General features: G+C 35.6%; 3 protein-coding genes across 3 annotated transcripts; all 3 read left to right on the forward strand.

The window, feature by feature from the left end:
- Nucleotides 1-3491, forward strand: LOC144439926 (cytochrome P450 2U1-like). The gene is made up of 5 exons (XM_078129158.1): nt 1-8; nt 44-407; nt 625-812; nt 1560-1678; nt 2504-3491. Exons 1-5 carry the CDS (start codon nt 1-3, stop codon nt 2686-2688), a joined length of 864 nt encoding a protein of 287 aa, XP_077985284.1. The 3' UTR covers nt 2689-3491.
- A 7390-nt stretch (nt 3492-10881) lies between these two features.
- LOC144439927 (cytochrome P450 2U1-like) lies at nt 10882-15280 on the forward strand. Its single transcript, XM_078129159.1, has 6 exons — nt 10882-11227; nt 12161-12303; nt 12494-12994; nt 13183-13370; nt 14198-14316; nt 15096-15280. The coding sequence occupies exons 1-6, from the start codon at nt 10882-10884 to the stop codon at nt 15278-15280; spliced, it is 1482 nt and encodes a 493-aa protein (XP_077985285.1).
- A 4613-nt stretch (nt 15281-19893) lies between these two features.
- LOC144439928 (cytochrome P450 2U1-like) lies at nt 19894-23258 on the forward strand. The gene is made up of 4 exons (XM_078129160.1): nt 19894-20391; nt 20984-21171; nt 22002-22120; nt 23152-23258. Exons 1-4 carry the CDS (start codon nt 19894-19896, stop codon nt 23256-23258), a joined length of 912 nt encoding a protein of 303 aa, XP_077985286.1.
- The last annotated feature ends 107 nt before the right edge of the window (nt 23259-23365 follow it).

Genomic DNA, 23365 nt, shown 5'->3' on the forward strand with positions numbered 1-23365 from the left:
ATGATGATGTACAATTCCAAAGCCTTGTCCATTCCTTTTCAAGATGGATTGAACTAAGTTTGAAAATAGCAGACGCAAATTTCTTTCCTCTGTTGAGACTATTTAAGGGAAAAGTTATTAAGGAACACAATTATCACTTTAAAAAAGTCCAGTCATTTTGTAAAACAGAGATCGCAGAACACAAGGCTACCCTGGAGCCAAGCAATATAAGAGACTTCATCGATGCATATCTGGTTGAGGCACAAACTCAAGACAACGAAAGATTCTCAGAAAGTGAGCTGAAACAGGCCCTAAGTGAATTGTTTATTGCTGGAACAGAAACTACAGCGACGACTCTGAGATGGGCATTACTGTTTATGATACTCTACCCTGATATTCAAGAGAAGGTTTACAGAGAAATTAATCAGGTAAGGTATTGTCTTCTTAAGCAATTGCATGAACTATGAAGTTTGTGTGTAAGTCTTCTTATTAGTGTAATTTTCACACATTAATGTAATGTAATGTAATGTAATGTAATGTAATGTAATGTAATGTAATGTAATGTAATTTTATGTAATGTGATGTAATAAATATTATAAACACAACTGGCGGTAATACTATGTTCCATCATCTTGATGTTTACAGGTAGTTGGAGAAAGTCGTCGTCCTAAATCGAATGATGCAGTCAATCTTCCATTCACTGAAGCAGTATTGTTGGAAATTCAACGAGTTGCTTCTGTGGCACCCCTTGGTATATCACATGCAGCTTTGAAGGATGCCACAATTCAGAATTACACTATACCGAAGGGAACTATTATTGTGACTAACTTGTGGTGAGTACCCAACTAATGAACTTCTTAAACAATCTATCAGGTAGTTACCTCTTGTAGAATTATATTGTTATTTCTCATAACGATTGTGCTATGGGTACATACGTCACGTTATTGTCTTGGCGTATTGGCTGCTTCATGAAAAAAAAACACTTCTTGTGGAAAACAAATACAGAGCCAGGAATTCACAGTCAGATTACATGACCCTGTGACATGATATATGGCATCCATCCATCCATCCATCCATCCATACATGCATACATGCATGCATGCATACATACATACATACATACATACATACATACATACATACATACATACATACATACATACATACATACAGATAAATGATGCGCAGACGGATAGACAGGTAGGCAGACACCCAGCAAACCCCCCCAGACAGACAGACAGACAGACAGACAGACAGACAGACAGACAGACAGACAGACAGACAGACAGACAGATGAATCTATATAATTACTTTCCCTTGCGTAGCATAATACAGGTGATATAGATGATTGTGAGATATTTTTACAGTATCATATAAATGTCTGTCACACTTACACGTAAAACATATATAATAAAGTAGATTACTCCTAAAAACTGCCCTCACAGTTTAGTGTTTTTACTTTTGTAAGCTATCCGTGACCACAACAAACATTTATCTGCACATATTGACACTCAGGTCGCTAATTAATTCATTACCTCAACTGACGATACTGTAAGTCATATCATTGGATTTATTCACAGGTCAGTACATCATGACCCTGTGGCTTGGCCAGAACCTGACAAGTTTGATCCTTACAGATTTTATGATGACGAAAATAATTCTGTGAAGAAACATGAAAGCTTTCTCCCTTTTGGTGCTGGTAGGTTACATTGATCTCAGATTCGTACTGATTCATATGTCGCCAGTAGTTTGATAAGGAATTTTATATATAGCCACACAATGGTACATGTACTGTAGACATTGTGACCTTATCTTGTTTATTGGAACCTGAAGCTTCAAAGTGACTTAGTAATTTCTATCTTCTCAAAGAATATTCTCTTAACATGAATTTGTTCTAATATCTACTTGAAAAATAATCGTAAACTATTAAAAAACTAAAAGAAAATTTGATATAATTAAGATGTTTTCATACAATCATCAGTGATTGGTTTAGATTGTATCACGTGTTATAGACCATTGACCCATAGTGACCTCAAATTGCATAGATAGAGCAATATAGTTTATCCATATTCCCTAGGGCACTGTTACAGTTAAACTATAGTTCTACAGGTGATTCACTTTGCTGTATAAGGAATGCGTGCCTGGAATTTAATGTGTTATAATAAAACATTTATTGCTTGACTTTATTCAGGCACTAGTAAATGTCATATTACCCCCTGATATAATTATGGAGCAAATATTTATATCACCTTTCATCCGCGGGATACAGTTGCTGCATAACAGTCCTTGGGGTAATAGGTGTCTACTAGTGCCCTCATAGCCAGGCAATAAATGTTTAATAGACAGTTACTTCAATATGCTAATTCAACTAAATATTCCATAGAAAGACATGGCAATACCTAACTACTTATTGAATGAATGTGTTTTTATACAATTAATCTTTTGGGAAATTATTTACCCGAATCAAATTTAATTTTAATAATTTGCTTCATTTAGCCATGTTTATTTCCCATCTCGCTCACAGGTCGTAGGATGTGTATGGGTGAAAAACTGGCAAAACAAGAACTTTTCCTCTATTTCACATCCATGATACACCAATTCAAATTTGCATTACCAACTGGTGTAAAAAGACCAGATACCGAGGGCACTTTAGGAATCACTCTTGTGCCCAAACCGTATGACCTTGTCATTAATCTCAGAAGCTATTGAGACATGTGTCCTTTTAAGAGATACAACAGAAGAAACCGAGCTTCCAGCTAACTAGGATAGACATAAACCAGAACTATTGGTGTCACATGTTGACATAATTGAGATATTGAATGGACGTTCAACTGGCTTACTATAATATTACTTTTCTACTTTTACTCTTTTCTACTTTTACCTAAAGATATACGTGTCCTGCTATTTTTGGCATAGAGCTGTAAACATCACAAATTTATAAATGTATAAATGATAAACCAATAACACGAAGGTAATACTTACTATTAAAATCATCTTTGACATTTTCATTTGAGGATGCAGTTAGAAATGTTACAATAACGGTAGTAGCAATGATCCTCTCCTGGCAACCGTACCACAAAAAATACATCCTCTAGATTGGTATTGGTTTTAAAGTGGCCATATAGATTAGGATCGGGTATTCATTTTGGATTTTTTTAATTTATAAGACTATTTTCTCATGGTTTACTTCTTCATAAATTAATGTGAAACAAAAAAGACCCAGTCTGTGTTTGTAACTTGCAAAAAGTTACTCTGCGCACAATGACAAACATTTCTACACATTTATTAATGTTTTGCAATGTCTTCAGTTACACGATCACATTTTACCCCTTTTTAATACTTTTTGCAATGTCTTGAGTTACACGATCACAGACATGGGCTGTGTTGTTTCACATTGACTTTTCAAGTACGATACCATAACAAAATTGTTTTATAAATTTAAAATCCATAATGGATATTCAATCCTTATTTATATGGCTACTTTTAAAAAAAAAAATCTATGTATATAATTCATAGTCTAATATAATTATTACTAGTCTAACCAAAGAAGTAACTTAAGTATTAGGAAAATATTGTCATCATAGAATACGTGAAAAATAATCGCGACGATAAGATTCACGTTGTGTTGTGTTGTGTTAAAATCAAAATTGCCAAACTGGAAAAGGAAGAAGGTAATTGTAAATTGTACTGACTTTTTGACAAAATATGTTTTGGTTTGTATTTGTTTGTATTCATAATAACCAGCTTTGTTTGGAAGGTCAAGTTCAATTTTCTGTTTGCCCTTTCAGTATTACAGGATATACGTTGGGTTGGAATTTATCACCAGAGTTGTAACGTGTAACATTTGCATATTTTGAATATCTTTTGGTAACTATGGTTTCGTTTTATATTACTGTCTAATAGTCATAATAATAATGATAATAATAATACGATTAAAAATATGTATGTATTTCACCCAGTACGTTTGAATGCAATGCTTACTACTAAGACACATCGAGACAGTTAATGCTCTTTTTATGTTGTTTGATAAATTTGGTGATAAGTGTGCTTGTGTGCGTGTGTGTGTCTGTGTGTGTGTGTGTGTGTGTGTGTGTGTGCGCGACTGTGTATGTATGTCTACGAATGCATATCGCACAAACATATATACACACACATACATACATACATACATACATACATACATACATGCATACATACATACATACATATATACATACATACATACATACGTACGTACATACATACATACATACACACACACATACATACATACATACATACATACATACATACATACATACATACATACATACATACATACATATATACATACATACGTACGTACATACATACATACATACATACATACATACATACGTACGTACGTACGTACATACATACGTACGTACGTACGTACGTACATGTATGCATGCATACATACATACATACATACATACATACATACATACATACATACATACATACAGACAGACAGACAGACAGACAGACAGACAGACAGACAGACAGACAGACAGACAGACAGACATACAGACATACAGACAGACAGACAGACAGACAGACAGACAGACAGACAGACAGACAGACAGACAGACATACACACACACATACATAGACAGACAGACAGACAGACAGACAGACAGACAGACAGACAGACAGACAGACAGACAGACAGACAGACAGACAGACAGACAGACAGACATACATACTGATTAAAACCGCTTGGTATACTATTCCCAGGGGAATTTATCACGAGAGATAGTTTCAGGTTCTTTTGAGAGAGGGCTGTGTCTGCTTTGCATCACACTTCAGTGTATTTTCAATTTCTTGTACAGGCAACGTGTGACAATTAAATAATTTGCTTTTCGTATACGCAGAGGGCATTCAGTATACGTTTATATCTAAGTTTACAGCTTAGTTCTAACTCTGAAATAAAGTAATATCAATTAGTAACTAGTTTATATGTATCTTCGCCAACAGTCTGTGTTTATGATTAGTACATGGCACAGAGAGTTAGTGGGGCCTGCCTTTATTGGCATTTATGTAGCTTTACAGGAACGCATTTTCTTGGAGCATTCTTTAAATTCGTTCATGTACAATGCCTTTACCGCACAAATTGTGTCACAATTTATAAGTTTGTAGCACAAACATTGTGACATTAGGCAGGCTGTGTTGCCCTGGTTTGATTCTAGTCATAAAACACGGACTGCGAGTCTCAGACCATATATGTACATACATGAAGCGTAAACGTTGATTAATAACTAGCACCACAATAGCACAATTCACCTCATAACCCGGACAGCTGAACTATGACACTGTTCAAAAAAAAATATTTAAAACCAACGATAACAGAGTGGTACGTATCCAGGCAAAGGTTTCATCAAACATACTGCGGCTGGGAGAGCGAGACCATTAAGAATTCTTACGTTTACACAACAAACGAATTTAAGGTACGTATTCATCATTGCGTCTATTCTTAGAGTTTCATTCAGATTGTGTTGACACAAATGAGCATGGTAAGACATAGACGTTATGTCATATACAGTCAACTGGACATGCAAAGGTGGGTTTTTATAGCACAAAACTTTGACTCTGTTATTATTCTAGAAATATTGTGGGACTATGAATCATACACATGTCAACACCGTTGTAATAATCTCTGTATATTTATACACTCTGGGTTTGGGTTGGTTACCAAAAAATACCCCGTCTCCAGTGAGATTCAAACACATGACCTCCCGATCAACCTGAACGCTAACCACTACACAACGGGAAGTCGGCACGGAGAATTGATCAAAGTCGTGGCGTGATTGGTAGTCCTATGATAAGGGGTCCCTGGATATGGAAGTCATGTGTTATATAAACGACAACCTAATAAGGTACACGGGGAAGAACCGCTGGCCGACCGCTGCCGATTGCAGGCCCTTATATCTGTAACAATTACTAACATACATTGTTGACTTCACATGCCACTCATATGGAAATTTGCCGTTTAATTTTCATGAAACTTCGAATACAGACTTAACAATACCTAGTGAATCGTTGTATGAAAAAATAATTGCTTGGTGGAAGCAATTTTCTTTACAAAAACGTCAAATTTGGTCAAGATTTTGGGAAAAAATCGGCGAGCGTTTCCTGTAAATGTACTTGGCATACACCCAACTAGTCTTGCTGCTAGACGTTTGGGCTTTCTTTCGATGCTAAAACTATAAGCGAACGAAGTTCGCATGTGAGGGCCTGCCCGAACAGTCTAGCGAATGTCATTTTCAGACCGGACATTCCATTGAGATTACGATAAGCGGTGGGTTGGGCCATATATGCATATATATACTTAATTATATTCAATCTCTGCATGCAGGTGTTGACAAACACATTTATGTCATTACTATGTCTTATCAGTTTATGGTAATTGTGTTTGATGAGTGTGTAGACGTTGTCATTCACACATTTTAGTTAACGCATTGGTGGTTATTTTTACAAGCCCCTCCTTAAGATGAATATGCATGAAAATTTAGCTATTGTCCTCTGTTTGTGCTTGTCGCTAATACGGTTCTCTGATTGGCAGTTATTTATATCCTAATGACATTCGCTAGACCTCGGATGTTCCATCCTCGATAGCGTTGTTCGGCTGTGTGTCGTATTTTATCGGAAGAACATCCGAGGGCTAGCTGATAGACTAACACCCAACATACTCTATCGATGTTTGATAGAAAATAGGTGAATTTCCAATTAATTCTATGTAAAAACTGTGAAAATGGTCCATTTTTTGAGTCCAAACGTTGTCATTTTCAAGTCCCAGGCGAAATCACGTAAATCTGTAACGAGTGATCTGATTGAAAAGCCAGTACCAAACATCGATAGGTCAGAGTCTGAAGAATTACCATAGAACTACATTATCATCCGGGTACTTCTCGCTAACATGCAAAGTTGGGTCAAAGGCAATCTGATTAAAATCCGATGTAGATGTCGGCTAATCGTGCATTGCTATCTTACCATCGTTATTTAGCTTGAATTGACCTTCGTAGTACATGTTTACGTTTTTAGCCTGATCGCCTCCTCTACATCGGATTTAATCAGATTGGGTCAAAGGATTAGTCCGAACGTGGAAAAATCTTGCCGAACGAAGCCGAAGATGACGTATTTTAATAAATATTCATGAGAGGTTACCGGTGGCGCCATGATAATGTGTGATAATGGGATAGTGGAATGCGGAAGGAAGTAGGTCTCTGCTTATGGGATCGCCCGATAGTGCATGAGTTGTGACATTGATTGCGGGAATTTTAAAAGATTAGTGCAGTAAATAAGATTTTGTTGTCAGGAATGACAATTCTTGAGTATATTTTGGTAAAGGAGCAGGAACATTGGACTATCTGTTCCTCCTCTTTGACTGGCCGTGGTCACAGGCACTCAAATCAATGTGTAGAAAAAAAATATGTATTGTATGTCTTATTTACATACATATTTTTTTTTAAATCATACACAAATTGATTCGAGTGCCTGTGGCCGTGGTGGGACGTGAGCATGGACAATTTGACATGTGCAAATAAAGTTCAAAGTCCAAAACACTTCGTGCTGTGTCGGATTACGTCGGAAATAGTCAAGGCGATTCTTCCCCCCCCCCCCCGTGTACCATCACAGGGGCGTGTAATATTTCATAGAGTGTTGTTTTCCAGGTCTACAGACTAAATATAACAACATTTTGATTACTATATATTCCTACATGTAAGGGGAAGAGATATATTAATATTTCTTCGTAGTATAGAGATTGATACATTTGTAGCAGCAAGATTCGTACGATATTTTCCTAAGAAAACGACATTCTAAGCAATAAGAAAACAACAATCTATGAAATATTACACGCCCATGTGTGTACCATAAGGTCAGAGTCTACTCACGGGAAGATAACAAGATTCGTTGATTGTTTTGAAATAAGCACTGAGTTTTGAAGATATGAACACAGGGAGCTCAGGCTCAGTTAGTTTTGTTTACAGTTGTAGGAGACAATTCATCTTGTTGGTTATCAGTTGAAACGTAAACAATTAAAACTCATTGAGACCATGCGTGGTCATTTTAGTGTCAGTTTGCACTTTTGTCTAGCTGCGACTCAAACTTCATTAATTACTAGTATCACATCACACATGCACGCACAGTGTTTACACAACAAAATACTTCAAACGGTTCATTTATAGTTACATTTTGTTTGAAAACGATTACAGCTGATTTGACAAAATAAAGAACAAAAATAAATGTTTACATATATATTGTTAGATTACTAGAATTGGTTTCCAACTTTGTCTCAACATTTGCTACAATAGTGACAGATTTTTTTAAGTTATACTAAAACTTAGAGGTACATAATATCACCAGGGTGCACACACTTAGTATGAATACTAGTCCCATATATTTTTATTGATGTAGCTTTTACAATCTACTTTAAATATGTGCATTTTTCATAGTTATAATTTCCAGGTATTTACATGGATTCATTCAAACACAAAATTGATGAGCATATATCTCTGAAAAGAAAGCAAGACTTACAGTAGTCAAGGAAAAGCAGAAAACTCCTTGTAAAGTATAAACTTGTCTCCATTCAGGCAAACCCATTGAATGCTTGTGATAAGATAAACTGTGATAAGATCGTAAATCTGCAAGTCATATACTGTACACACTTCCACAAATGAAGTAAACTGGGAGGCTAATTTTCATTTTTGTTCTTTATTTTGTCAAATCAGCTGTAAAGACTAGCAACTTAAACTTTTGCGTTGTCATTATTTAATAACACTACTAGAAAATACTAGTATCAACTTTTAATAGTGAAACTTTTACAACTTCAACTTGAATACTACTCTGATGTCCAATCATAAACAACAAAATTTGCATCATGTCTTGACAACTCATACAACTTTTACTTCATAGTCGAGTGTCAACAAGACTATAACAAAACGCGTTACTGGTATAAACTTTAATAATCTAGTTCCTATCGAGTATTGTTACCATTAAAGGTCCACTCACAGCTTAGGGTTTAGAAACCACAGTTGGAATCCAGACTAAAACTTTGCATGCAACTATATGCTTTCCATGTATTGACAACTTGACATAGAAATATTGCAAAGGAAATGTCCCCTAAAAACCTTGGATTGCAAGTCAAACATTTGCAACAAGAATTGCAGACTTTAACAATGCAAATCAGCGAGGCATTGACTTTTCAAATCCAAGTAAGAGCCCTATCAAAGAGAAATTGGAGTCGAAATTCCGTACAAGTGGCGCAACCCGATCAATTAGATTTTCCAGAGAAACGGGACTAGAAATGACTTAGATGTAAACATTGCATGTAAAATCACAGGGTGCTTAGGCTCATTTAGTTCTGTTTACAAATATAAACAAAACAAAACAAAATAAACATACAAGTAAACAAAACAAACAAACAAATAAACAAGTAAACAAACAAACAAACAAACAAACAAACAAAATAAACTGACACATGAGTAGATACATACAACTAAAAACAAACAAACAAATAAACAAGTAAACGACAACAAACCAACAAACAACCAAACACTGCCCCCTCCCCCCCCCCCGAAATGGTCACATATGGAAATAACCGACAAGGGTTGAGACTGATCAAGTACTAGGAGTACTATTATAATTTTCATATCCTGAAAAAAATGCCATAAATTGACTTCAGATCAGTCAAAAATCCACCTCGCTAGAACTCACATTTTACCAGGCGAAATTGACAGCTAAATGAACAGAAAGGCTGAAATCCCAACGATTTCTGATTTTGAAACACAGGCCCATGATTATGTAATTCGTACAGATGTCAATTTACACAGGCACTCGAATCAAAATATCTACAGTAAATAAGACTTATTTAACATCCATATTTGTTTTTAAATCATACACATTGATTCGAGTGCCTGTGTCAATTTACCGAAAATTGAGTTAGCACTCATTTAACAGATCATGTAAAAGTCACTAAAACACTCTATTCATGTTCAAATTTTACATAACAACATACACACCTTCTTAAAAACGACAGTCGATAACCTAAAATACTGCAACGACTGAAAAAATCAATCATGATCATTTTACAAGAGTTATTCAAAGTGTAATTCATTTACAAGTATATGTTATTTTTTGGAAAGGCAATGCACTGGTTAATGTAACATTTTGTTTTAACTGGTGTTTGTGTATATATATATACACACACAATATACAACTTGATTATATATATAATGGACAAAGTTGGTATTAAGTGTATTATGTACAGTTTTGTACTTGGTATGGAATGTTAACGCACAGGAAGAGTATTCCAAAAAAAATTATTCGGGTGGGGGTACTTGAAAATTTATTCGGGTAGGGGGGTTCTTGAACAATTTTGGAATGTGGCAGGGGGGGGGGGGGTACTTGAAAAAAAATTAGGGTTTTACAAAAAATCTCCCAACCCCCTAACAAGTTTTTGTGAAAGCAGCCTAAGAAATATGGACGATGCAGAACACACCAAAATAGCTGCACAAGTGCCCTGATAGGCTGGGGACTGCAGTATGTCGAGTAGCGAACCACCCCTCAAGACTAGGATCACATGCTCTCTATGTGGACCGTCCAGCCATCATGTACCCTTGGCTGGCTATTTTTTGTAATTTGCTGGACAAAACCTTCCAGAATCATTGGTGTTGTAGCCAATGTTATTGAAGTGTCTATCTATGTTACAAACTCTCTATAGTGGTGGTCACAGCCTCCCTACATTCTCTCTAGTTGGACATCTCTTATTTATTTCGCAAAGTAATTAATTTTGTGACTGATTTTTGTTATTGCAGTGTCTAAGAGCCAAATATACTTTACTTGTCGACCAGTGCAAAAGTGGACGAAGCAGACCAAATCATCATGTTAGATATAGGATTCGTGTCTGCACTTTGTCTCTTTCTACTGGCTGCATTGATAATAATATGCGTCAGATACTACACACCACCATGCAAGAACTTTCCTCCAGGACCATGGGGTTTACCTATCATTGGTAGCATTGGCTATCATGTTGGACGTTCAGTTCATAAGGATATAACTAACCTGGCTAAGAAATATGGCAATGTGTACAGTATTAAGCTTGGAAATAGTGTACTTGTCATCCTAAATGATATCTCTGCAATCAAGGAGGCTATGATACAGAGTGGGGATGACTTTGCTGATAGACCAGTGCGTTGGTCCATTGAACAATTTAATCCAAAGTATAAAGGTAAGCTTAAATTTTAAAAAATTTAAGATGATAAAAAAATTATGAGTACTCTCATATAATTGATATCAGGTGTTGTGCTTTAAGTATGTGCCATTAATTTTACGAAAACTGTCATACTAACATATACTTGGTTAGTCCTGCTTGCATACGGAGTAATCCGGGACTCGATTTTGACAATTGTCCCTCCTACCTCCGTCCTGCAAAGAGCCAGCCGTGAAATACGGGCTTACAAAAAATGCCGGTAACTAAGGAATAAAATCGCCCAGTGGTCAAATATTAGCAATAAATCGATTATTTAGTCTGTTTACCTCATCTTGACTGCAAAAACTCCATTGCGGGGTACCAAAACTCTTGAAATCGAAACTTTTCAAGTTCTACCCTAAATTGAACCACACCTCTTACGTACGTCGGTGCAAGTGTCTCTGGCCAATTATTCATCTCACTCAATGATATCAAATATGGCGGTGTTAACGAGGGTTATTTGAATGTTGCAGTTCGAGCTTGAAAAGGTCCGATTTCTACGCTTTTTGTGATCTGAGCAGGGAATACTACCGTCAGAAGAATGGAAATGGCGTAGATATTCGATTGATTGCTAATATTTAATCATTGGGTAGGCAATTCTCTTGCAATTGGTGCACATACATTTTGCTTTCAGTGTCGTAATACGCCGCGTCCATTGCTCTTTGCATGACGGTGTTTAGAGTCAGGTCAGTAATATACACTCGTGCACCGTCTGCAAGCAGTACTAATACTTGGTATTCTTGTGCAGTACCCTCTTGTTTACGTTAATTTACTCCCTTTCAATGTGACTATCACTACCATTTTCAAACCGATAAAGATGGTTAGTGTTGTTTGCCATAACGATGCATTCAATATTGTTCTTATAATACGTTTAAAGGTTTTTATGGAAAATGTTTTGTTTTTTCAATTAAGGTATTCTAAATGCATATCTGACTGATGACTTTTTGCACTGGCGACGAGGTTTACATACTATTCTTAGGGGATTTGGTTTCGGACAATCTAGTATGGAAACTATAATAACAAAAGAGGTAGATATGCTGGTATGGGAGCTAAGGGTAAGTATCTGTAAATATTACATAAATCCCTCCTGATCCATGTATACATACATACCTACCTACCTACCTACCTACCTACCTACATACATACATACATACATACATACATACATACATACATACATACATACATACATACCATCATATTTACAAACTTGGTACTAATATAATTGTGCTAATGTCTTTTCAGAAATTGGAGGGAAACCCTTGTTGTCTTGATAACCTTCTCCACGTTAGTGTCGCAAATGTTATTGTTAGCATTGCATTCGGAAGACGTTTTGAATATGATGATGTACAATTCCAAGGCCTTGTCCATTCCCTTTCAAGATGGGTTGAACTAAGTTTGAAAATAGTAGATGCAGATTTCTTTCCTCTGCTGAGACTATTTAAGGGACAAGTTTTAAAAGAACACAATTATCACATTGAAAAAATCCACTCGTTTTGTAAAACAGAGATCGCAGAACACAAGGCTACCCTGGAGCCAAGCAACATCAGAGACTTCATCGATGCATATCTGGTTGAGGCACAAACTCAAGACAACGAAAGATTCTCAGAAAGTGAACTTAAACACGTCCTAAGTGAATTGTTTATTGCTGGAACAGAAACTACAGCGACGACTCTGAGATGGGCATTACTGTTTATGATACTCTACCCTGATATACAAGAGAAGGTTTTCAGAGAAATTAAACAGGTAAGGTATTGTCTTAATTAAGCAATTGCATGAGCAATGAACTTTGTGCATACGATTTCTTATAAGTATCATCATTTACACCGTAATGTAATGTAATGTAATGTAATGTAATGTAATGTAATGTAATTAATAAAAACAATAAGCACAACTGACACTAACACTATGTTTCATCATCTTGATATGTACAGGCTGTTGGAGAAAGTCGTCGTCCTAATTGGAATGATGCAGTCAATCTTCCATTCACTAAAGCAGTATTGCTGGAAATTCAACGAGTTGCTTCTGTAATACCCCTTGGTGTACCACATGCAGCTTTGAAGGATGCCACAATTCAGAATTATACTATACCAAAGGGAACTATTGTTCTGACTAACCTATGGTGAGTATCCAACTGCTGAACTACTTTAACAATGTATAGGTATGTACTGCTCATAGAAGTGTACTTATATGTCCACTGAACAATTGTGCTAGGGGTACATTCCTCACATTATTACTTCATGAAAAACACTTCTCGTGGAAAATAATTCACAGCCAGAGGTTCACAGTCAGAGTACATGACATGTCTGTAACAGGTCCTGTATAGACCATGTGACATTATATATAGCATAACACATACATACATACATACATACATACATACATACATACATACATACATACATACATAGTCATACACACAGACATACACACATACATACATACATACATACATACATACATACATACATACATACATACACACATACACACATACACACATACATACATACATACATACATACATACATACATGTATATATATACAGATAAATGCGCAGACAGACAGACAGACAGACAGACAGACAGACAGACAGACAGACAGACAGACTGACAGGCAGACAGACAGACAGACAGACAGACAGACAGAGTCTGTCAGTCAGATAAAGCTATATCATTACTTTCCCTTGTGTAGCATAATACATGTGATATAGATGATTGTGAGATATTTTTACAGTATCATATAAATATCTGTCACACCTACACGTAAAACATATATAATAAAGTAGATTACTCATAAAGACTGCCCTCATACTTAAGTGGTTTTACTTTTGTAAGCAAGCCGTGACCACAACAAAACATTTATCTGCACATATTGACACTCAAGTCGCTAATTAATTCATTACCGCAACTGACGATACTGTATCATATCATTGGATTTATTCACAGGTCAGTACATCATGACCCTGTGGCTTGGCCAGAACCTGACAAGTTTGATCCTTACAGATTTTATGATGACGAAAACAATTCTGTGAAGAAACATGAAAGCTTTCTCCCTTTTGGTGCTGGTAGGTTACATTGATCTCAAATTCTCAAATAGTTTGATAAGGAATTTTATATATAGCCACACAATGGTACATGTACTGTAGACATTGTGACCTTATCTTGTTTATTGGAACCTTAAGCTTCAAAGTGACTTAGTCGTTTCTGTCTTCTCAAAGAATATTCTCTTAACATGAATTTATTCTAATATCTACTTTAAAAATGATCTATTAAACTGAAATGAACGATTAAAAAACTAAGAAAATGTTTGATATTATACAATCATCAGTGATTGGTTTAGATTGCATCACGTGTTATAGACCATTGACCGATAGTGACCTCAAGTTGCATATTCCCTAGGGCACTGTTACGGTTACACTGCAGTTCTAAAGGTGATTCACTTTGCTGTAGAAGGAACACGTGCATGGGAATGTAATGTAATAAAACACTTATTGTTTGACCCTATTCAGGCACTAGTAAATGTCATGTTACCCCTGACATAATTATGTAGCAAATATTTATATCACCTCAGCCGCGGCATATAGTTGCTGCATAACAGCCCCAGGGGTAATAGGTGTCTACTAGTGCCCTCATAGCCAGGCAATAAGTGTTTGATAGACAGTTACTTCAATATACTTATGCAACTACATATTCCATAGAAAGACAAACGTGGCAGTACCTAACTACTTATTGAATGAATGTGTTTTTTATGCAATTGCTCTTTTGGGAAATTATTTACCCGAATCAAATTTAATTGAAATAATTTGCTTTATTTAACCATGTTTATTTCCCATCTCGCTCACAGGTCGTAGGATGTGTATGGGTGAAAAACTGGCAAAACAAGAACTATTCCTCCATTTCACATCCATGATACACCAATTCAAATTTGAATTACCAACTGGTGTAAAAAGACCAGATACTGAGGGCACTTTAGGACTCACTCTTGCACCCAAACCGTATGATCTTGTCATTAATCTAAGAAACATTTGAAGACATACGGCTTACTAAGAGATACGGCAGAGGAAATCGAGCTTCCAGCTAACTAGGATAGATATAAATTTAAACTATTGTGGTGACATGTTAATATAACTGAGATATTGAATGGAGCATCCATTGATAAATTGTGGCTTACTATTATGAAATATTACTTTTCACCCCAAATATAAACCCCCTGTTTTTGGCATACAGCTGTATACATCACAACAATATAAATATATAAATCATAAACCACTCATACAAAAGTAATACTAATTATTAAAATCACCTTTCATATTTTCATTTGTAGAATTGTTACGATAACGGCAGTAGCAATGATCCTCGTCTGGCAACCGTACCACAGAAATAATTCTTTAGATTAGTTATGGTATTAGTTTTAAAGTGGCCATACGGATGAGGATTGGGTATTCATTTTGGATTTTTTAATTTATAAGACAATTTTCTCATGGTCTCCTTCTTCACAAATTAATGTGAAACAAAACAAGGCCCTGTCTGTGTTCTTAACTGATATTGCAAAAAGCCAAAAAATTGTGTAAAATGTTTGCTACTACTGTACCCACAATAACAATAATTTTACACCTTTATTGAGCTGTGCAATGTCTGGAGTAACACGAGCACAGACGTTGGGCTGTGTTGTTTCACATTGACTTTTCAAGTACGATACCATGACAAAATTGTTTTCTAAATTTAAAATCCAAAATAAATATGCAATCCTAATTTATATGGCTACTAAAAAAAATCTATGTATATAATTGATAGTTTAATATAATTATTACTAGTCTAACCAAAGAAGTAACTTAAGTAATAAGAAAATATTGTCATCATAGAATACCTGAAAAATAATCGCGACTATAAGATTCACATTGTCTTGTGTCAAAATTGAAATTGACAAACTGAAAAAAGGAAGAAGGTAATTGTAAATTGTACTGACTTTTTGACAAAATATGTTTTGGTTTGTAATTGTTTGTATTCATAGTAACCAGCTTTGTTTGGAAGTTCATGTACAATTTTCTGTTTGCCCTTTCATTATTTTAGGAGGTAAGTTAGGTTGGGACTTATCACCAGAGTTATAACGTGTAGCATTAGCATATTTTGAATATATATTGGTAACTATGGTTTCATTTTATATTAGTATATAATAGTCATAATAATACGATTAAAAATATGTATTTCACCCAATAATTGTGAATACATTATATGCTTACTACCAAGACTCATCGAGACAGTTAGTGCTCTTTTTGTATTATTTTATACATGAATGTATACCTGTATATGTGTGAAATTGCCCAATTCATGATTTGGGTAGTTAACTTTGCCCAGTTCATGAAAAAGGCAATCGTGCTGCCCAGGTTTTGAAGTTGATATTGTAAGATATACCCAGTACATGAAATGAGTATCTTTTATAGGACACATACAAAAAAGAATAAGAAACAAACAACTTTATTATCATGTATTTACAAACTCATCACTTCACAATTCTTATTTTATTATAATTTAGTATAGCTTATGATTTTAATAAAGTTCGATAATCAACACCCCAGTTCAAAACTCTTGTCCCAAATATTTAATTTGATTCCTTTTAGATCGTAATCTATAATCTCATTTGCATAAGGTTGACCATTCCATGAACTGGGCAAAGTTAAGTGCACATTTCATGAATTGGGCAGTTTCACGGATTGGGTGTAATATATACATGTGTGTGTGTGTGTGTGTGTGTGTGTGTGTGTGTGTGTGTGTGTGTGTGCGTGTGTGTGCGAGTGTGTATGTATGTATGTATGTATGTATGTGTACGAATGCATATCGCACATACCTACATACATACATACATACATACATACATACATACATACATACACACACACACATACATACATACATACATACATACATACATACATACATACATTCATACATACATACATACATACATACATACATACATACATACATACATACAGACATACTCACACACACACACATACATACATACATACATACATACATACATACATAACATACATACATACATACATACATACATACATACATACATACATACATACATACAGACATACTCACACACACATACATACATACATACATACATACATACATACATACATACATACATACATACATACATACATACATTCATGCACGCATGCATGCACATGCACGCACACACACACACGAAGGTAGGCAGGCATTCATTCATCCGTGTGTGCGTGCGTGCAATCAAGTCCCTATTATTAACTTTGCAAATAGCTACACACAATGATTTCAAAAAAATATTCTTTATGTGAAGACATTTTCATTAAAATATTGAAAGAACCACAGTATTTCAAAACAGACCTGCTCGCTTACGACTGTGGACGCTTCTCAAATAAATCCAAAGTGAGGTACATGTAAATAATATGCAAATTACGTAGCTCAAATTCATTGTGGACATCAATGTACGAGTAAGGACCACCGGTAACAGTCTACATTCGTCTTGTATTAGCTGTGGTTCACTTAATAGTTTTAGTCTTCACATCGTTATACATGATGCATGAGAGGTATGTGTACACCCAGAGTTTTACTTAGTTTTATTTCCAGAATAGTAACGACGCGGCGTTTTAATCCGGACAAGACTACACTACACTACATGAACGTCATTATCCCAGTACAAGCGAGGAGGCCTCCGAATGTCTGTGCACATCTCAGTAGTACGCGACCTTGAACTGAAAAGTTGACAGAGATGGGTTATGAGTTATAGTATATACACAAATGTTATGTTAGAATGAGACACTCGGGAGTCCTTGAAGGTCACGGTAGGTCACGGTCATAGTATAGGATGCCTCCTAAAAATTAAAGAGACTTGTTTCGAGATATGTGACAGTATCAATGTAGTAACACAAGCTGTAATACCAACATAAACGGACGACTTCGTCGACTACCGGGTCATACAAGGTTCAGTAGACACCAACAATGGCGCTGAAAGTGGCTGATGTCGATTTTTTGCAATATTTTGTGAATATTTTGTGAATATTGTTACAGCTAACAAGTTGATCAAATTATAAAGTTTGGGCTTTTTTGCAGAGTCTGTGTTTCACTGAAAGGGACAGAGCTCGACTATAAGCCTACTGCAACCATACATTCGACATGGGACCGTACCAAGCAATTTGGCTATTTCTACTGGTTGTGTTGGTAATATTATGTATCAGACACTACACACCACCATGTAAGAACTTTCCACCTGGACCATGGGGTATACCCATCATTGGCAGCTTAATGTACATTGGAGCTATGCCTCATATAAGTATGACGTCACTTGCTAAGAAATATGGTGATGTGTACAGCCTTAAACTGGGGTCTCAACTCGTCGTTGTGGTCAGTGGAATAAAAACTATCAAAGAAGTTCTAACGATGGATTATTCGTTTGCTGATCGACCAAGTCGATGGTCTATTGAGATCTTTAATCCGAGATATGAAGGTATAGTATATTTCAAATAGTCAAGATAATCGTAAATAACTCCTTTATACTGTTGACTAGAGAAATTTGAATTTATAATACCCCCCCCCCTCCCAAATCTTATCTAAAACCAGGAAGATGGGATAAACGCAAACACCATAACCGTACTATCATATGTTTATATATGTACCCATACCCATGGGTGTGTTCTGTGTCTCTTTATGTAGCTGTCTGTCTGTCTGCCTGTCTGTCGGTATGTTACTAACCTCTACGGATGTGTTGCCAAGACAATTGTGTCCTTAAAGCTATTAATCAGAACCACTGCATGTTTTTTCGCTTAAATATTTTAATTCATCCATTATAGTTTTTTTTTAATGACTACAACTAGGATCTTAAGGATGTTCAATCATTGTGTTATTACAGGAATTATAAATTGTCATATAAATGATGCCTTCAAACGCCGTCGAAGATTTTCACACACAATTCTAAGAAGTTTGGGTTTTGGTACTACTAGCATGGAAAGTAAAATAACAGAAGAAGTAGATGTATTATTGGACGAATTGAGGGTAAGTAACCAGGAACACGGGGAGTACAAACTGAAGGTAAGTAATGCGGAACATAGCCTAGGGAGTACAAATTGAGGATAGGTACATAGGGTGTACGAATTGAGGGTAAGTAACCAGGAACATAGGGTGTACGAATTGAGGGTAAGTAACCAGGTACATAGGGAGTACGAATTGAAGGTTAGTACAATGAACATAGGGAGTGCTAATTGAGAATAAATAAATAGGAACATAGGGAGTAAGAATTGAGGGTAAGTATCAAAGAACATAGGGAGTACTAATTGAGAGTAATTAAGTATCAAGGAACATTGGGAGTGCTAATTGAGGATAAGTATCAAGGAACATAGGGAGTGCTAATTGACAGTAAGTAAAGGGAACATAGGGAGTACGAATTGAGGGTAGGTAATGCGGAACATAGACTTTTATCTAGACTTTTCAGCAGATGATGGCGCGTTCTGACTGACTGTGCATTGGTTCCATCCTTTAAAAATTGATTAAAGAGCAGAAATTTCTAACAACAACCAAATTTTACAAAATTGGAAGAACTGCTTACATGTAAAGCTGTCTGAAAATTTCCTTTTTTTTATCAGGAAATGGAGGATTACCCATGCTATATCGGAGGCCTTCTGAATCAGAGTGTATCCAATGTTATCTGTAGTATAACATTTGGTAGACGTTTTCAATATTCAGATCCCAAGTTCCAGAGTTTACTTCATTCCATGGAAAGATGGGCTGATCTATTTACGAGAATATCCAAAGCAAATTCCTTTCCTGTATTGAAGTGGTTCTTGAAACGAGAACTCAAAGAGCACGACATTCATGTTGCCAAAGTTGTTTCATTCTGTGAAAATGAAATTGAGGAACACAGAGCCACGCTTGACCCCAGTAACATCCGGGACTTTATTGATGCATACTTAAATGAAGCAGAGAATCAAAACCGTGATGAGTTTACGGCTAGTCAACTAAAACTGATTTTAGTTGACTTGTTCATTGCTGGCACAAGAACAACAGCAACAACTATTAAATGGGTACTGTTGTTTATGGTACTTCATCCTGAGATACAGGAGCAGGTGTTCCAGGAAATTGACAAGGTAAGAAGAAAGACAATAGTTTTAAATGACAAAGTTGTATGAGGGCGCCCTTACTTAACACTTGATGATGGGTCGGATGGCTGTGGTTGAATTTTAAATTTAATCTCATGTATCTCAGGACATCATTGAGCTAGACTAAACGAAAGATCTGATAGATTTGGTGAGGGGTAGCACTAGACTACATACATTTATGCATGGTGAGGTTTCGTTTGTTGGCTAAGCGACAAAAACATGCGCAGATTGGACTGACTGACGCAGTGATTACTTTTGTTTACTTAGAGTATTTTTAAATCACTTCCTGTACGTTTTGTTAATCAATATTAACATCTATTAATTTTAGGAATTTCTCAAATTATCGGATTTGGTCAATGATTTTGCATGTTGTTTCCTTTCAAGTAAACAACCAACGTTAATTAAAACTAAAAATACACAACCATATAGCAAAGTAAACATGTAATATTTGTTGTTGTTGTTGTTCTTGTTGTTGTTGTTATTATTATTATAATTATAATTATTATTAGTAGTAGTAGTATTGTTGTTGTTGTTGTTGTTGTTGTTGTTGTTGTTGTTGTTGTTGTTGTTGTTGTTACAGGTTGTTGGTCGACATCGTCGCCCTAAATTGAAAGACATGTCCTCCCTTCCCTTCACTGAATCTGTGTTGTTAGAAGCACAACGTATAGGGTCTATTACACCTCTCAGTCTCCCACACGCAGCCTCAAAAGACTCAACCCTTCAAAATTACAAGATACCGAAGGGGACAACTGTAATTACTAATTTATGGTAAGTCATTTGTAACGACAATAAATTAATTTTACACGTGCACACTTTCTTAAAATTTCAAAGTAGATACACTTTACTGACTGGAGGCACAGCATATTGCAATGTATTAGAGTGTATTGAAGAAATGCTATCGACCCTTCACAGTACAGATTTATAACTTGTACAAAACATATGTGGAACTTGTAGGTTTGTACGTTCTCCAAAAGTTTAAACAAGAACGTTTTTTTCGAAACTATGTTGTTCAGTAAAATGTCTTGACTTTAATACACGTAATATCATATGCCCTGCACATAATTGAATCACCTGTGGATAATTGTAAATGACAGCTGTACACATAATATGATACGTTGTACAGTAAAACCAATCAATTTTGTTTTTGGGTACAAACCCCAAAATCAGCACAGCGATGCGATGACGATGTTGGTGTTCTGTTTCAGATACAATCGACCCTTAATTAACATCAATAGTGTCTGAATATTGGTATTTTTTAAACAATTTTAGTGACTGTTGGTTAGATTGTCAATAAACAACACTCCAATTTACAGCTTGTGCAGCTTGACGAGTTTGAAAGAATCTATGCAAAAATATCTCATTATTACTAAACCTGCCATCTTGCTTGATTTTGGGAAATCGGGCTCTATTCGATTGTTAAATATACCTCAGTCCTTTTGTAAACGTTCTTGTCACACTGATGTAACAACAATCAATCGCGTTGGCTTTCAATGTCCACTTTAAGTATTACCCCATAATCACATAGAACTTTGAATCTGCGCTTGCTCAGTTTCATTGCAAGTCAACTGACAAATGTGTTACTTATTTTGTATTCATAGGACAGTGCATCATGACCCGGTGGCATGGCCAGAACCAGACAAGTTTGATCCTTACAGATTTTATGATGATGATAGCAAAACTGTGAAGAGACATGAAAGTTTTCTGCCATTCTCTGCAGGTAAGCAATCTTTCAAATAAACGCACTGAATAATGAACAAGTTATCCTTAACGTAAAAGTATTGGGTAACATCATATCACACGAGATTATATATATATATATATATATATATATATATATATATATATATATATATATATATATATATATATATATATATATATATATATATATATATATATATATATATATATATATATATATATATATATACTCTGACTCGGTGAGTATCAATCGGCTAGGACAGTGCTCTATACCGCAGTGGCAGAGCGCAATATATATAAATATATATATATATATATATTGTTTTGGTAGTACTGGAACTCTTTCTTGGTTGTAACTCGGAGTTTCACGCATAGTGCGATCATCAGACATTCTGATGATCGCACTATGCGTGAAACTCCGAGTTACAACCAAGAAAGAGTTCCAGTACTACCAAAACTATTACGCTCTGCCACTGCGGTATAGAGCACTGTCTTAGCAGATTGATACTCACCGAGTTATATATATATATATATATATATATATATATATATATATACATACACACACACTGTAGATCTGAACACAACCTCGTAGTATATTAATTGTTGAGCAATTGATACATGAAATAGTAATACAAGTATAGGTTTGTAGTACTGAAGAAGGGAACACTGTCACACACGTGGGAGTAGAAGCCTTTATCACGATCGGTCGAGAGAAGGTCGTATTAAAGCTTACCCTAACACCCCTCGTGTTTACACACGTCACGCGCCCTGTTCTTTCTACTCATGTATGACTTTGTAAACCCAATGGAATATATACGATGTTGTTTGTTTATAGGTCGTCGGATGTGCATGGGTGAGAAACTAGCACAGCAGGAGATATTTCTATACTTCACAGCCATGATACATCAATTCAAATTTTCACTTCCTGTTGGAGTAAAAAGACCCAGCACAGAACCAATATTTGGAGTTACACTAGTTCCAAAGCCTTACGACTTTATCATATCCTCCAGAGACTGCTGACTCAAAATATACTTCCTAATACAGGATTGGAGACTGAACTTTCTACCGACCTTACTTACTCTCGTCAAATTCTAGAACAGATGAAGAATGCAGCATCATTAGCAAATGATTTGAGAAATATCGTCCCATAGATTCATAATTTTTATATGGATATTTCTGAATGTAGATACTAGCCATATGTTGCTTTCCAACCATAATGGTTAGACGAGTGAAATTGTAGAGTTACAAGAGTGAACTA

The sequence above is a fragment of the Glandiceps talaboti genome, chromosome 9 (assembly GCF_964340395.1).
Source record: "Glandiceps talaboti chromosome 9, keGlaTala1.1, whole genome shotgun sequence".
NCBI lineage: Eukaryota > Metazoa > Hemichordata > Enteropneusta > Spengelidae > Glandiceps > Glandiceps talaboti.